The following is an 18,122-nucleotide window of genomic DNA, read 5'->3' on the forward strand; positions in this document are numbered from 1 at the left end:
CATTACGATTCATTAGAGAAGCAAAATTATAGTTATGAAGTAGCAACAAAAAATAATTTTATGGGGGCTGGTGCGATGGCTCAGCAGGTAAGAGCACCCGACTGCTCTTCCAAAGGTCCTGAGTTCAAATCCCAGCAACCACATGGTGGCTCACAACCATCCGTAATGAGATCTGGTGCCCTCTTCTGGAGTGTCTGAAGATAGCTACAGTATACTTACATATAATAAATAAATAAACCTTTAAAAAAAAATTATGGCCAGGGTCACCACAACAGGAGGTATGGGGGGGGGGGGTTGCAGCATTTAGAAGGTTGAGGACCGCTGCTGTACAGCATTTTCTTAATTGGCGTGGGAGAACCCATTCTATGGTGGGTGGGGACCCCCTTGGCTTTTATAAGTAGGCTGAGCAAGTTAGGGGGAGCAAGCCATTAAGCAACACTTCTTCGTGGCTTCTGTGTCAGCTCTTGCTTCCAGGTTCCTGCACTGTTTAAGCTCCTGCCCTGAGCTTGGTTGATGAACAATGATGTGAAGTATAAACCAAAACCAAACCAGAAACAAACAGCCCCAATATCCTTTGATCATGGTGCTTTACCACAGCAACGCAGACTAGTAACACTCACTCCAACAACCAGCATCCTACAAAGAGATGGCTAGAAAGATGGCTCAGCAGTTAAATAAAAGCTCTCTGCTCTTGCAGAAGACCCATGTTAGGTTCCCAGCACCCACAGAGTAAAACCACCACCTGCAACTCCAGGGGATCCAATGCCGTTTCCTGGCTTCCATGGGCACTGTACACACACAACACACCTACATACGGGCCAGGTATCCGCACATAAGCACACACAAAATAAATACTTTAAAATTTAAAACTGAGCCGGGCGTGGTGGCGCACGCCTTTAATCCCAGCACTCGGGAGGCAGAGGCAGGCGGATTTCTGAGTTCGAGGCCAGCCTGGGCTACAAAGTGAGTTCCAGGACAGCCAGGGCTATACAGAGAAACCCTGTCTCGAAAAAACCAAAAAAAAAAAAAAAAAAATTTAAAACTGAAACTGTAAGCCATAATACATCAACAGGAAAGTAATGGAGATACCCGGACTCACCTCTTCCGGTTCTATGAGCTTAAATTCCATGCCTCGGCCAGTCCAGGCAATGAAGTGGGCATTGGCTGGGTCATCCAGGAGGGTGACGAGGAACTGCCACAGCTGCAGAGAGCCTCGTCTCTGATAAGGGGGCCCCTCTCGATACATGGTGGGCTCCTGCTTGACTTTGCCTGTGTGGGACAGGGGTGCGCATGCAATTATTTCGGCTGAGGACTTGCAAGGGAAGCAGTGGCTACTGGTCATTGAACGTGGTGGGACTGACTGAGGCTCTCTGACATCGCCAACCCTCTCACTTAGCATGGACCCTCAGATGGGCGGGCGTCTTACCTTCCAGTCTCTCAGGCACCACGCAAGTATCATCAAAGTACAGCCTGGGGTCCTTTTCATACGGGAATCCTGAAAGAGTTTATAGACAGAGACCATACTGATCAACAGATGCTGTGCTGTACGAAAAACTAAAGACTGTAGGAGCATTCTTTTACTTAAATAAAAACCAACAATGTTTTATTTTTATCCTGTGTGCACAATGTGTTCAAGGGCACATACGTGTGGAGGTCAGAGGATAGCTCTCTGGGGTCATTTCTCTTTTCCCTTTCACAGGGGCTCAGGGAACCTGAACTCAGGATGTAAGGTGCGTTTCCTGTGAACGGCTCTCACTGGCCCAGACTGTTTAATTTTTGGTTCCATAGTCTTACTGTTGTGCCGACGCCAGGCTGAATTTTCAGAGACTTCCAAAGGACTCACGTATTTGAGTTCTAACGTCACTACCTTGTCCTCTGCGAGGGCAGAATCAGTGCCTACTAAAAGGGCTCTGGCAGAAGGAACCAATGAATCACAGTAGGCTCCCTCACATCTTATACAGTTTGCAGGGGCCAGTGTCTGCTCTGGTCAGCCTAGCTTGCTAGCGTTGTTCCATTCGTGTAGAGTGCTGGCCTTTTCCTCTCAGCTAATATTAACTCAACCTTCCTCACAGACTTGTCTCTCTACACACTCCATGGGCTACAGCAGAAGCACAGAAGGAGAAGAAAACGGGCAAAGACACAGGTCCACAGAAGATTAAGAGCAGCACACACCAAACAAGTTGGAGCACTGTCCCCAAACACAGCAGAAAGAATCAAAGAATCACTCATGGGACAGTGAAGGGGTCAAAAATTGGAACCGAGGCTGGGCAGTGGTATGTACGCCTTTACTCCCAGTATTGGGGAACCAGGCAGGTGGATCTCTGAGTTTGAGGACAGCCAGGAATACACAGAGAAACACTGTCTTATAAAACCAGAGTAGGTGAGAGAGGGAAAGAGAAAAGAAAAAGTGGGAACCAGATGGTCCAAGACACATAAAACTAAATGGCTAAAGAACAAGGTTAACAGGCCAGGAGAAAGGATGGCCATACACCCACCACATATGAGCTGCCAGCAGCTGTGACTGTGGGCTATCAGCTGGTCAGCCTCCCACTCCTCAACAGATTAGTGGTTCACGCCCAAGGCAGCCAACAGGTCCCTGATGGGGATTTCCCTGCCTCAGAGTTATCAATACAGTCCTTCATCCCTGGGCTCTCTTCTCTGGCTTAGTCCCTGGTTGACACCTGGCTGGATATGCAGAGGGGATAGGGGACTCAGTGACATGAAAACCTCACAAGTCAGCATGCCCAGATGTGATCCCTCTCTTGCTATCCCAGGCTTCTTCAAAATCAGGCCTGGCACCTTCTGAATATGTCGGGGCCTCGAAAACTTGGTGCAATGGGGGAGGCAGACTCTTTTGATGTCATTCGTCTTTCTGTCTCTAGTCCCAGGCATGGTTTTTCTGTTTAAATTAACTACATCATATATGGGCTGGAGAAATGGCTCAATTGTCAAGAGCACTGGCTACTGTACCAGAGGACCCGGGTGTAATTCCCAGTCCCCACATGGTGGCTCAGCAACTGTCTGTAACTAATTCCTGGGGAATCCACGTTCCTCTTCTGGCTTCTGCGTGCACTGTGTGCACACAGCCATGTATACAGGCAAAGCACCCAGACACACACACACAATTTGACAAGTCTATTTAATTGATACTTTTTTCTTTTTTTCTTTCTTTTTTTGGTTTTTCAAGACAGGGTTTCTCTGTATAGCCCTGGCTGTCCTGGAACTCACTTTGTAGACCAGGCTGGCCTCGAACTCAGAAATCCGCCTGCCTCTGCCTCCCGAGTGCTGGGATTAAAGGCGTGCGCCACCACGCCCGGCTCTGACACTTTTTTCTTATCGAGTCCAGTAAATATTTTGTGCCAGTGTGTGTAGATAAGATAGGACCTTGTTTTTATGAGTGTACATCTCAACTTAAAGAAGGAAGCTAATAATAATAATAATACTAATAATAATAAAACTAATGACAGTTTAGCATTGGAATTAAGGAGTGTGGGCTGAGCCAGGCAGGTCGACCCCATTAGTTGTGTGGCTTGGAACAGCTGAATCCCAGTGTTCGGCTCTCCTCATTGATACTGTTGTAAGGATTTAATGAGTTACTGTGCAGTCTGTTCTATTGATCCGCAGCTCCCTCTTCACGACAGAGTGTAAGGATGGCTTTTGGAACAAGTGTGTAATAAATAACACTTAGAGAAAAAAACAATCACAGATTGAGAGCAAGCAGTGTTAAAGCAGCTGAATGAGCCACCCACCCAGGCCAGCACTCGGCAGGCAGAGGCAGACCCGTCCCGGCCAGCACTCGGCAGGCAGAGGCAGACAGAGCTGAGCTCCAGGCAGCCTCATTCACACAGGAGCAGGAATAGTGAGACCATGCCTCAAAACCAACCAACCAAGCCCAATGAGTCTGAGAACTGTAATCTTGACATGTGCCTGCCACAGAGCAGGACTTCTCAAGGATAAGAAGGGCCACACCCTAAGCATCTTAGTGTTCTCTCAACACCTTACATGTATGCTTATTGTAATAAGCATTCAATTAGCACCTGACAACTGAGGCAAACAATGTTGACATTTTTTCCCCTTTAAGACAGGGTGTCATGTAGCATAGGCTACCCTGAACTCCCCATATACTTAAGGAGGACCTTAAACTCCCCACCTTCCTGCCCCCCGCCTCCCAAGTGTTAGGACCATATAGGTGTGTGCACAACACCTGGCAAACTGACTTTTATGACAACCTGGTGCACTTCACATTATCAGCAAGACATAATTCATTCTGCGTCACGCTCTGGAGCCTTCGCTGCCAGGAGGTGATCTATTTCCCACCTTCCATATGGGTTTTGATATTCCAGTACTGTTTTAATCAGTCTTGTTATAAAGTCATTGTGAGTGAACATCGGCCACGATTTAAAGTTTACACACCTGTCAACTGTGTCGTGTTAACTTTCATCGGCCCCCCTCCTGGCCCCCACTAAGGTAAAGATAATTCATCCAATAACCACACAAGACTAGATTAAATTCTTGCTTTGGTTTTCAAAGGATCATAAGGAACATTTTGTAGTTTCTAGTTGCTGTCGTCCTCTACAACACCTGGAAGAGGTTTCTGGTAACCAGTCAGCTGAGTTTGCATCAACAGTTATTTCTGTTGTGGCCACACACCATCTGCTTGCTCAAACAAAGGTGTAGGAAGGAAGGGCGAAGTGAAACGCAAACATGCAAAATATCGCACAAGGATTCCAGGTGAGGACCCGCGGCGGGACGGCTATCTGAGCAATCAGAGATGCCAATCAGAAACACTTGTTTTGATAACTGTTTCCTAGGCATCTGTGGTTCAAGACTGTAAAGGAAGGAGAGAAAAACCAGGCCGAGATAATTTAGAGCAGTTTAAAAACGCTGGCTTCTTTGAAATTTACTTTTTCAGTGTGCGGTCAACTGGGCAAAGGAATAGGTTGGAGGGCGGAGGTGACTTCACAAGATGGTCTCTATGTAGTCAGCAACCCAAAATCTTGCTAAAAATATTTCCCTTAAGAGCATGCTCTTTGCTAAATGTTGTAATTATACGGCATGTTTGCCTCCCTCTCTGCTCTGCTCCCTCCTCATGTGCCTGCTGCACAGACACCATCAACTGCCTCTCCAGAGACAGCGTGGAATCCGGACGCAGCCCTGCACAGCTGTGTCTACACAGCCAGCAGTTCAGCAGACAGCCCGCCTGCTCACGTCTGGACACTCTGAGAATATCGCAGGGCACACGGTGGCGGGGTAAGCCGCCCTGGTCTAATGCAGCTGGGGGCAGCTGCCTACTCAAGAAAGCCCTCTGGACAACTCGTCACTCGTAAGGAACACCCGATGCTTGAGCACTAATGCCTAAAACACTGCAGTCAGGTGCTTTCAGCCCCAGGTACACAGGAATTTGGGACTCTAGCCACTTCTGGCAGTGGCTCTCATCCTGAGAGGCCCGACCTTTCCGGGGTTGTTCACAGGGCTCACCTGAGCTCATCAGGAAAAAGATATTTACATTACAAATCATAACAGTAGCAAAATCACTGTTACGAAGAAATAACAAAAATAATTTTCTGGAGGGTGGGGGTAGGTCACCGTAACATGAGGAAGTGTATTGAAAGCATTAGGAAGGTCGGGAACCTCGGTCTTAGGGTGAAGTCTCAGCATCAGAACTTTAGAAAGCTCCCTCGGGTCTAGTAAGTACACCTGAGATCGAGGGTGATTTTCCAACTTGAAAACTGAGACTGCTGGACTCCACGTTGGAGCGTTATATCCAGTAGCTCTTGAGAATCTGTTGATCCAAGTTCCCAGAGAAGTCTGTGCCACTGGTCTGGGGGAGTCGGACTGATGGTAAGACACTGATGTGGACAGATAGGTTCAGAAAGCAAAACCAATTTCTGGGATCCACTCTAAGGAAAGGCACACTTCCCAGTCTCAGTGTTGGGAAAGGCCATCCTGACCCTACCACACTGCCTGGCAGAGAGTCTACCTCTCAAGGCTTTGCAGATCACAAACATCTTCTGAGATCCCAAAAGGCTCTTGCCCATCAAATAGACTGACTGCTTCGCCAATATCATCCATTCACGTAGGGGCTATCTATGTGTTCTGCAAATGCTCTCTGCAGCTTTGACGGCTCAACTCTTCTCTTCCCACACCATGTGAATCCTGATGATCATACTCCTGTGGGCAGGTCTGGCAAAACCTTTAACTTCTAAACCATCCTGCTAACTGTTACTCTGTTTTTGATAGGGTGTGAAGTATCCCAGGCAAGGTTTAAAGTCACAATGTAGCAAAAGATGGCCTTGACTTCCTGCTCACCCCGCCTCCACCTCCTGAGCCCTAAGGTTATAGGCACTTAGCCTCAGTGCCTGGTTATGTGCTGTACTGAGACAGCTATCCCAGGGTTTCCTGATTGGCAGGCAAGCTCCACCCCTAGCCCAGCACTGTGGCTGTTTTAAATTACTCTTAGTCCAATTAGGTTAGTGTTAGGATCCTCCTGCCTTTCTTCCAGTGCTGTGATTACACAAGTGCTGCCATGATTAACTTTTCCCCTAGTGTAGGAATCTGAAGTCAGAAGCCCATCAGTATAATACTGATATATAAATACTTTAATATAAAGAATTATAACACTTTATAATACTGAGCCTTCTCGTCTATCCCTAGAGCTTTTTTTGTGGTTCCCAGCCTTTCTAATGCTATGACCCTCATGTTGTATTGAACCCTAACCATAACATTCTCTCACTACTTTATAACTGCAATCTTGCTACTGTTACGAGTCCTGATGTAAATATATCCTCTATGCAGGATATCTGCTATGGGGCACCCTTGGGGGTCACGACCCACAGATTGAGAACCTCTGCCTTTTGTATACATTCATTAAACATCAAGGCATTAATTAATGCTCGTGGGCAGATCACCTTGTATTCTTCCTCATAGCTGTTCATAGTTTCTATGATTAGAAAACGCTGTCTGTCACTGTCACACCCTGTACTGTTTTGTGAGCGGCTCACCTCTGCATAGCTTTACCGACCTTCCTATGCCTACCAGCCCTTCACTAGCCGCCCCCCTCTTCAAGCACTCTCAAGGCCAAGGAAGAACTCCAGAGAGCCTTTCCTCTCGCTTTAACCTGACATCCACCCATTACATAATCATTACAATGAAGCGCTACCCACCCAGATTAAGTGAAATTCAAAAACTCGGCCATAGGGCTGGAGAACTGGCTCAGCAGTTAAGAGCACTGACCGCTCTTCCTGAGGTCCCAAGTTCAAATCCCAGCAACCACATGGTGGCTCACAACCATCTGTCATAGGATATGATGCCCTCTTATGGTGTGTCTGAAGACGGCTACAGTGTACTTGTATAAGTATAATAAATAAATAAATCTTAAAAAAAAAAAAAAAAAAACCTCGGCCATAATTTCTTTCCTAAAATGTCCCTGGACCCACTTAAACTTTCCTGACGTAAGCCCTAAGGACCAGTTTAGGCTGACGTAGCTGGAAGTGTAACAGCAAGTTCCCCTTTTCTTCATGTTGTCCTGTGAACTCTGCTAAGTCAGGGTCATTGCCATTGAAAATGATGAGTGCGTTTCTCAGTGCTTAAAAGTCTTGACTCAAAGCCCACATACAAAGTAACTCACTTAGCTCTCATAGCATGCACTATGGAAAGTCTAACCACTGAGACCTTACAGCTCAGCTTAGAAATGGTAATCCTCAATTAAACATGTGTATTATCAAAAAATAATAAATAAATAAAAAGAGGAAGGAGGAAATCCTTCCATGTGTGCTGCACTTTCATTTTGGCCCTGCTCCCCAGATAAATTCATTTTAAAAGAACAAAGCAAGCTCCTTACCTTCATGGCTGCTGGAGAAATACCCGCCTCTCATGTAGGATGACTGGCAGTTAGGCACTTCTGAAAGGAAAACACAGCACTCTTAGCAACGGTCCCTACAGAACAGCAGAGACGATGCTGGAAACAGCAGAGAGCACACACGCTGGCGCTGGCAGCCAAGGCCCGAAACCTCACAGCTACGGATGTGCACCAAGTTCTCGTCAACCTGACAGAAGTCTGAGTTACTTGGGAAGAGGGACCGTCCACCAAGCAAGATGGGCTGGTGGGCACATGTGTGGCGCATTTTACTGACTGATCGATCACTGTAAGGGTCGGGTCCTGGCCTACTGTGGGAAGTGTCTGCCTAAGGCAGGTGGTCCTGGAGTGTGTGTGAACGTAGGCTGGGTAAGCCAGAGGAAAAGCCAAGCCAGTACATGGCACTCCTCCGTGGTCTCTGCAACAGCTCTTGCCTTGGCATCCATCCCTCGATGATGATGGTGCGTCATCCCTACGCCAAATCCTCCAGTCCCACTCCCTACACCACCAGGTTGCTTTTGATGAGTGTTTATGACAGCAACTAAGAATCAGCCTAAGACAAAGGTCAAGTGTTTTAAGGCCTTGGTCTGTGGAAATGGACCAAGCTAATAAACAATATGGTAAACACCACAAACCACCAGGACCCTTCTCATCAAGAGGCACAGGACAAAGAGATAAAAGCTCCGTCTCATCTCAGAACCCGTTATCAATGCACTTGGTGGGCAAGCTGACAGGAACACAAGAAACTGCCCGTCAAAGAGGCTTCCAGATGGGGAGGGGAAGAGCCTTAGCTCTTTCTCAATCTGCTCCTCTGGTCACTGAAGGCCACATCCAATTCTGTTGCCTGGAGTGAGGGTATTTAAGGCCAGAGGGATTAGTGGAGCTAAAGCTCTGCAGCCAGGATGACAACTGGCAGGGTGGGTGCTGTAGTTTGGTAAGCATGTTTTCACCCCCATTGGATCTGTTGCTTTTCCTCAAGTGAATGGGAGGAGATGAAAAATGGCTGGCCAAATTAAAATGTCAACGCCAGCAGGCTGGAGAGGGCTCAGTGGTTAAAAGAATGAACATAGTGCTCTTCAAGAGGACCTAAGCTTCAATTCCTAACACCCACACCAGCAGCTCACAACCATCTTTAGCTCCAGTTGGGGGGTTGAGAGGAACGGGGACGGGGCCTGGGGCACTCACATATACATACACTGACACACACACATAACTAAGCGAATAGTATATAATATATATTATACATATACTAAAGTCAATTCCAGTCCTAAAAAAAAAAAAATATGGCCATCATATCATGACTTCCAAGAAATATGTTTCAAAGTCTTCAAAAGGAATTCAGTGATAATTTATTTGTGTAACCTATCAGCAGTCTCCACTGGCCTACTTTCTCAGATTGCCCAAAACTAGTTTCTCTCTAAATCATGGTGTTATCTCAGAGACCAAGAGCAGACTCTATATCCCACCGCACCCACAAGAGCCATTCAGCTCTGACTGCTCCAACCTTCCAAAGGGGCTTAAGAAAAGTCCACAGTGAACGGCAGAAAACCCACCAACTACTCCCAGGTCATTTTAGTCCTGACTGTAAGGTAAGAGTGGGAATGCTTACACTCTCCCTGGTCGGCTTTCCTCCAGGGTCTGGTCCACAAGACACAGAGGAAGGAGATCAAACAGCCTCAACTTAATACGCTGAAGCTCCTAGGCAAACAGCAGGTACCATCACAGGTTACACATCTCCCTGTGCAGACTAGTAGCCTCTGCAGGACATAGCACCAGCCCAATGGAAACAGCGCCTCAGAGAATCTGGGAGCACTCAGCACATCTGTGGGACAGCAGCAGGTGCTTCTTAGAAGGTTTATTTCAATCACAGGACTGTGTCTGAGAGGTGACCTCTTTTCTCATGATTATACTGCGTCTGCTGTATTGAAAACAAAGCCCCAAAGCTAAAACACCCAAATTGTGTTTCTTATGCCCGGTACACTTAAGGGTAGGGCACCACCCAAATGTGGGCTCAGCAGGCTTCAGATTCGCCTTAGGTGTATCTTACACACTTCTGAATACAATTAACTAATTCATTAAGCTCTTTGAGGGTTGTTTATTTGGTTTTAGAAGTGCTGGGCATGAACCCCAGGATATTGTGTTGCTACAATCTTCAGTCCCTAAAGGCAATTCTTAGATGATTTCCTCAGATCCTCGTAGACAGCAGATCAACGCTCATCAGACAGCCAAATGAGAATATAGACGCCAATGTAGTGAGTTTAAGCTAACCTGAGTCAGCACAGTAATCTCGGGGCTCCTGCTTGATTCCCATGGGTGACTGGAATCCATGTGCTGGAGGACCAGGCATCCCAGGGACCCCGTGTTCATACAGTGGGTCATGGTATTCCTGCTTGAATCCCTGAAGGGGTGGCGGAGCTGCGGGGACAATGGGCTCTGACATCTGCCGGTGGTAGCTGGGGCGACTATCTCCAGGAACTCCTGACTGAGGAGGGAAGGGATGGCTGGGCTCAGACAGCTGTCGCTGAAATCTGTAAGGAAAAAAAGCATATTGTTTAATACCATATGAACACTGACTATGATTCAGCATTAGGGATTAGCCACCACATCTGGTTTTTAAAAGATAAATTAATTCCTAAATGAAAAAGTTCTTACTAATGTAAAATGTTGTTTATTATCAATGTGTGTGCCATGGCTCACGTGTGACAGCCTGAGAAACTCTGTGGATTCAGTTCTCTCTTGCACTTCCATCTCACTGGCCCACAAACTACTTTTGAAAAGAACCAAGGACTTACTTGGTATTGATACATTATCATAAAATGACCATAATTATAAGAAATGAAAAGTTGATTGGTAGATCAAAGAAACTGAATTTAAAAAAAAAAAAAAATCAAGAACTCTTAATCCTTTTATTACCTGTTAAAACATTTCAGATGTGTAGGGAGGGTTAGGTTCCATTTTACACTACATGCTAACATAAATGTTATGGATGAAAGACTTCACATTATGAAGCAAATGTATATGAGAACTTATGTACAATTTCAGGGGTGGGAGAAGACGTTTATAAATTACCTCACTAAGAGTAGAAACCATCAAGATATACAAGGGCAGAATCAAAGTGGGAGGGAAACCAGAATTTGTAATAACCAGAGAATGCCGGAAGCAGAATCCAGTAAAAATGGCGATGTGGTGGCGACCGACCTGCCTTTTATTTTTATTTGAGTGAGGCGCACTATGACTGCAGATCTTCCTTGTAAATGCTAGGATTGAAGGTGAGTATATCTAAGCCTTTCAAGAGTAACTGAAGGTCAGCATTTTAGTGTGGCAATTTGAATAAGAATGGCCCTCACAGATTCCCAGATTTGAATGCTTAGTCACCAGGGAGTGGCAATGGCTCGGTCTGGAAGATTAAAAGGATTAAGAGGTGTGGCCTCAGATGGGTCTGGGTGGGGGATGCCTTTAATCCCAGCACTGGGGAGCCTGGAACAGGTGGCCTCTGTAAGGCCAGCCTGGTCTACAGAGTGAGTTGTAGGACAGAGAAACCCTGTCTGGAAAAACAAAAACAGACAAACAAGCAAACAAAGAAAAGCAAAAGCCTTGTTGGAGGAAGTATGTCATTGGGGGGGGGGGGTGGGCTCTGAGGTTTCACAAGCCCAGAGTAAACCCAGTCTCTCCAGGCCTATGGGTCAGGATGCAGCTCTCAGCTACTTCTCTAGAAAAGTGTGCTTGCCGCCAGGCTCTCTGCCACAAGGACAATGCACCTCTGAAACGAAAAGCAAGCCCCAATTAAATGCTTTGCTTCATCAGAGTCTCCTTGGTTATGCTGTCTCTTCACATACAGAACAATGACTACGACAAACAGGAAAAACAGTGAAGAAAAATACTAACATATGTACTAGTAAACATAAAACGTCTGCTTTCAAGTTAGACATAGCTGTAAGAACCAAAAGCCAGCATGTTAATAGAATAAAAACAGACACATTTATCAATGGAGGACCCTAGATTAAGTCCCTGTTCCTATAATACCTGAAATTTGACAAATATTAAAAAAAAAAAAAAAAAAGCTGGGCGTGGTGGCACAAGCCTTTGATCCCAGCACTCGGGAGGCAGAGGCAGGGGGATTTCGGGAGTTCGAGGCCAGCCTGGTCTACAGAGTGAGTTTCAGGACAGCCAGGGCTATACAGAGAAGCCCTGTCACGGAAGAAAAAACAAAAACAAAACACACACACACACACACACACACACACACACACAGAAGAAAAGACAACATCTTTAACAAATAAACAGCGTTGGTCAAACCAGACAGCTCCATATAGAACGTTTCCCTTCCCTCTCACCCTGTACCCAAATCAAATGGATCCTCGATCTCAAGGTCAGACCCCAAACTCTAGAAGAAAAAGTAGGGAGTACAGGTCTGGATTCAGGCTTAGGTAAGGATTTTCTGAATAGGACTCGAGTGATCCAGGAAATCAGGCCATCAATCAAAGTGGGACTCCAGGAAATTCAAGTTTCTGCACTGCAGGAAGCTATTGTTGACTGAAGAGGCCACCTGCTAGGTGGTACCTGCCAGAGGATTAGTATATAGAATATACTAAGAGCAAATACTAAACAAAACACCAAGAAAACAAATGATCCCATTAAATGTGGACTAGAATAACTACATGCATCTAAGAGAGCTACAAGGCGTCCTCTCTCTCCTTAGCTACAAAGACAAACTACATTACTGTAAAATTCTACCTCACCCATCAGAATTGCTAAGATTAAAAAAACAAAAGACACACTTCTTTTTAATAGATTTAACCAAGTAGTTGGATTTGAATCAATCTGTGTCATTAGGTGCTAACAGATTTCTAGAACATGGAGACTTAAACCAGAGATCTGGGCACAGATAAAACTGCCGAGATCAGCTTGCAGCATGAACTGCTCCTGGGTGAGGTTTTACTATCCTCCTGCAAGATACACCATAAAAATCACTACAACGCAACACGATCCCCGAGCAATTTGATACATGGGTGTCCTTTTGTCCAAGATACAAAAGCATTTCACTTGCCAGCCCAACATTCTGAACACATCCCACCACAGTGAATGTCTTAGCTAGTGCAGCCCTATCACTTCAGCAGACACCTGAGTTTAAAGTCGCTGCCATTTCAAGTGACCAACTTTCAAGGGTCTCTCGACAAGTATACATTTGCAACATAGGCTTGGGCTTGACATTCCAAATACAGGCATCAGCCACAGGCTCACAATCTGAAAGAGAATCTTCCAGAAAAGCACAGAGATACCGCAGAGGCTTTATTCTTATCAGCTGCCCATACCCCTGTGCCACCATGTTAGCACCTTCAAAGGTGACCTGTACCACTCAGTACTGTAACAAGAGCCTTGGCAGCTGGATGGACCAATGGTCTCCTGCTTCCTGTTCGTGTTTGCCGTCTCACCTTCCAGAATGTCGGCCTGGGATGGCCTCTTTAGGAAAGGATACTTATACAGGAGCCCTAGCCAGCAAAGAACCTCCCCATCTCACCCCCCTTGCCCCCAACTCCCCAGTGTCCTCTCTACTGCACAGTGAGACCCAGGATTCATGAAGCCAAAGCCTGGATGAGTCTCAAAGACCAGGACAGACTCTTTAACTGGCTTTACTCTGCACTGCACGCTGGAGAATGGCAAAGGAGATCCTGGGTAGGTCACAAGACCAACCTACCTGGGAAAAAGAATGGCTCAGAGCCTGCTGCTGTGTTTGCTATTTGCAGAGATTAATAAAGTAATTCAGCACTTGTCCTCAAAATACATCCTGTGAACTTTACTCATAGGCCTTCAACTGAACCTCGTTCCCCTCTCAGCAATCTTTTTGAAGTATCAACGAATGTGTTGTCCACATAAAACCACCACCACCAAGATGCTGCTGGGACCATTCCCAAAAGAGCAGCAGCTCAAGTTGACCAGTCTCTCTTCCTCCACCTCACCCCGCAACCCCAGTGCAGCTCATTAGTAAGGAACTCACATTTGGCGAGCAAGGGGAGACAGACTACGGAGCAAGGCTTCCAAGAGCCAGTTTATTTAAAGGAAAAATTATTTATTTATCTGTCAGATTTATATAGCTAGCGCCTTTCCTCTCAAGAGCACACCCACGCCACCAACATTTGGTTTACGTTATGAAAACTGTTATGATTCTTTTTCTGCATTTCCTTTCTGGCCTCAGCTGCCAACACACAGCGTAAACACAATGGTAACAGAAATAAAAGGGGGGAAGGGAGAGATTCAAGGCAGGGCACGCGGTGTGTATGCCTGGCAGGTCAAACTGTGATAGTTCAGAGGAGTCCTTCGAGCCGATCCCTCAGATTCAACGAGAACCACACCACACACTTAAATCTCACTGTTAAGAGAACCTGACGCAAACCAGAGAAACAGCAGAGGCAAATCCAGAGCCTGGCTCTGAGATCAGAACAAGCCAAGGCAAAAGCTGGTCTTCTTTACCACTGACTTCCCGCGTGACTTTTACATAATGGCTCGGAGCCTTCGTTTTCCTCATTGGCAGAATGCATATGAGCAGGACGCCTGCCCCAAAGGTCTGTTACAGCACGTCAAGTTCTCAATACACAAGGACTGTCGGTCTCCCAGCTAAAGTCCCAAGGTGCGCAATGATAAAGACCCCCTGGGGTCAGGAGATTACCATATGCACTAATCAAAATAAGGTCCCTGAGCCAAGAGACAGATTATTGGGTTTTATTCTTGAGTGACTCAGCCATGCCTGCCTGGAAGGTGCTGCAACCCTTAGCAGGAGGCAAGGACACCAGCTAGGACAGCATTCACAAACAAGCCTAAGTCAGACCAACAGTAAAGGGACAGGAAGGCCAGTAAACTGTAAACCTGGTAAAAAGAAGCAACTGGAATTTCTTTTTCTTTTTTTAAGATTTACTTATTTTATGTACCTGAGTCCATTGACAAATCAGAAGATCACTTTAGATTCCATTACAGATAGTTGTGAACCACCACGTGGGTGCTGGGAATTGAACTCGGGATCTGTGCAAGAAGAGCCATCGCTCTTAACCGCTGAGCCATCTCTCCAGCCCACAACTGAAGTTTCTAAGTTATGTTTTTAAAAATCACTCTTTATTACGTGGGTATGTTACAATGGGGTGGGATTGCAGGAGCAGAGCTCAGAGGACAAATTTTAGGACCTACTTCAGCCTTTCTCATGGCTTCCAAGGACAGACGCTCAGGTTCTGAGGCTTGGGTAGCTAGAACACACTTGATATTTCGAAGTTAAACTGCAGTCAGTGAAATGGTCTAACAGAACATACAGACATCTGCCGAGTGTGACCAGCGGAATTTGTTCTCCAGGACCCACCCGGTAGGAGAGGCCTAACTGTTGGCGTCTGATATACAGAAACACCCCCTCCCTCACCTCCCCAAAATAAAATGTAAAAAGTGTGAAGGAAAGAAATGGTAAGTAAAATACAGCTAGGCATGGTGATACGGCCTGTGGAACTGTGACACACAGGAAGTACCCACCTGATGTCTAGCACTCCTCACCCCTAAATAGCAGAATTGGGGTTCAACTTCAGGGCTTCTTTAGTCTGTGTATGAGTCACAAGCCTAGAGTTTAATATATATAATATATATATTATATATATATATATATACACACATACATACATAGTTAGTATTTTTACTTGTGTGTAGGTGCCACTGTAGGCTGCAAGAGGGCACCAGATCCCCGTGGAGCTGGAGTTCTGGCAATTATGAGCTGCCTGTCTTGAGTACTGGGATGAGAACTCTGGTCTTCTGGAGAACAGCAACCACACAGCCATCTATCTCTCCTGCCTCCCTAAACCGTACCTACAACCACCACCTTTCAATACTCTACTGATGACACCTAAGTACAAATTATACTAGTTAGTCCACGTACCCAACAAATCCTGGTTTTAGAAACTAAAAAAAACTTTAAAGCTATGATAGTAAACACTTAAAATAACAAAAACGTCACAAACCATAACTCAGGCAAGACATCTCCAGGAGGGTTGTGTAAGTAATTGGGACTGAGGTGGCTGGCTGTCTAAATGGGTGGACATTTACAGAAAACAGAGCCATGCGGGCCAGAAGGAGTGAAACTAAGACAGAGCTGGTTCTGGAGGGTAGACGTTACTCACTAGGGCTTCCGCAGTGTCTGCCAAGGCTTCGGCGTTCTAAACAGTCCCAGTATAAAGACACCCTCTACTCATCTGATGAACACATCCTCAATGCGAACCCAACGCAAGAAAACCACCTCATTCTCAATCGCCAATTTGATGCAGCGGTCTTAAGTAAGTCAGAGAAAGTAAGTTCAACAATGCAGATGACTGGCCATAGAGCCAGGGCAGGGCTCAGGGGGCAAAGAGCACCCACCAAGCCTGACAATTTCAATCGACCCCTCCTCATGGTGGAAGGAGCCCACTGACTTTTTCAAGTTGGCCTCTGACCTACCTCCATATACATTCTGTGTCACACAAGCACATTAAAAATGAACAAAAAATAAGATACTAAGCAACAAACAATGTCAGAAGAATACATGGGTAATTTCACTTAAATTAGCGTAATATACATTATTTTTTTATTTTATTTTATTTATTTATTTATTTATTTTTGGTTTTTCGAGACAGGGTTTCTCTGTGTAGCCTTGGCTGTCCTGGAACTCACTTTGTAGACCAGGCTTGGCCTCGAACCAAGCGCCACCACGCCCGGCTGTAATATACATTATTAAAGGAAAAATAATTTGATCATTTTTTTTTCATTAGGTAAAAGCATTGTCTGATAATTTTCAACACTGATAACTTTTCATGAAGGGCAGAGGAGATCTCCATTAGTTTGACAGAGGAAATACAGACAGACAGGCAGATAGACAGACAGACAGTGAAATACTGGAAACTAGCTTTCAGAGTAAACTATCAGGAGAAAGTTACCTAGTCTGTCAAAGAAAGTTTCATTAAGAATCCAAGCAATTTGGCTTTAGACCCCAAAATGAACCCACACAAAGCATGCTATTAGCCAGACCCACGATGAGGATGCGCACAGTCAATCTTCCAAGCTGAGTTAGATTGTGACTCAGTCAACCCTTTCCTGTAACAACACAAGACCTGGAGGGCAATGGTGAATATATGACAGTTTGTCCGGGATGGACTCCAAGAGGAAGTCGGTCTTGTAACCTATCAAATATCATAGTTTCTGTGCTATCGAAGTTCCAGAAAACAGCTCAAACCAGGCTTTAGAGGCCCAGACCACACAGCAGGAGACTGCTCTCAGTGAGTTGGTCCTTTCCTCAAGTCCTGACTAACATGGCCGTGCTGGCAGTTCATCCTGTGGTTGACCTATGCCTGGGTACTTCATTCCACCGGTGACTGAACATCATAATATGGATGTTCTTGCGTACCACCCAAGAGCAGTTTTGTTTTGGTTTTCTACTATAGGGACAAAAACAAAAACAAAACACGTATAACCATCAAGATTGGTCTGGCCAAAGGAAAAACAGAACTCTCATGGAGTATAAATGGAACACGCTGTAGCACGCCAAATACATGATCCCCTCCCACACCACGTGGGAGGAACCACCAATATAAATCACTGCTTTCAAATGCAGTATTTATCTTCCAAAAATAAACTGAGTTGTTAAGAGTTATATAGGCAGATTACATGAAACACCAAGAATATACTCTGACTATGGTTATTTTAGCTGTTTAAAGCAGGGCCACAGCAAATGGCCACCACCATCAACAAACACAGTGAAGGCGATTAATCCCGTCTAAGGAAAAAGATGAAGACTTTGAACAGGTCAGGCCTACCCTGAACAAAACAAAAGACCTCTTGTCCCATGGGCTTAGAGGAAATAATGCTGAGCTCCACAGACATTGCCATTTCAGACGGGAGCAAAGTTCAAGGACCAAGAGCACTCAGCTTGCCAGGGATCCTCGTGGACATTTGCAATTCAGAGACAATCAAATAGTATTTCAGGCTTGGCTCTCACTGTAAAATTAAAATACAAGGACAACAACAAACTTCTGCTTTGGCTGGAGAGCAGGTATTCCCTTTATCCTGCAAAATAACCTACATTAACAAGGGCATTAACAAGGTGAGGGAGAGAAGAGCCTTCCTCATAGCACATCTAAGTGACAAATGATAGTCACACCCAAGCTCCACCAAGGCAGACTCCAGTGGAACTAAGGACCTACGAACACGTGCGCTTGCTTGCACGCACGCACGCACGCGCACACACACACACACACACACACACACACACACA

At 45.6% G+C, this 18,122-nt stretch overlaps 1 protein-coding gene across 2 annotated transcripts in view; it reads right to left on the reverse strand.

The window, feature by feature from the left end:
- The window catches only part of Etv5 (ETS variant transcription factor 5), a 58,812-nt gene that overhangs the window by 11,048 nt on the left and 29,642 nt on the right, over nt 1-18,122 (reverse strand). For both annotated transcript variants that reach the window (XM_085832129.1, XM_085832128.1), the window contains 4 exons: nt 10,124-10,383; nt 7,841-7,900; nt 1,427-1,495; nt 1,100-1,269 (listed from right to left, as the gene is read on the reverse strand). In XM_085832129.1, coding sequence (XP_085688255.1) covers nt 1,100-1,269; nt 1,427-1,495; nt 7,841-7,900; nt 10,124-10,383 — 559 coding nt within the window. The remainder of the gene's footprint in view (nt 1-1,099; nt 1,270-1,426; nt 1,496-7,840; nt 7,901-10,123; nt 10,384-18,122) is intronic.

Source organism: Mus caroli, unplaced genomic scaffold (genome assembly GCF_978045245.1).
Source record: "Mus caroli unplaced genomic scaffold, Mus_caroli_1 scaffold_17, whole genome shotgun sequence".
Lineage (NCBI taxonomy): Eukaryota > Metazoa > Chordata > Mammalia > Rodentia > Muridae > Mus > Mus caroli.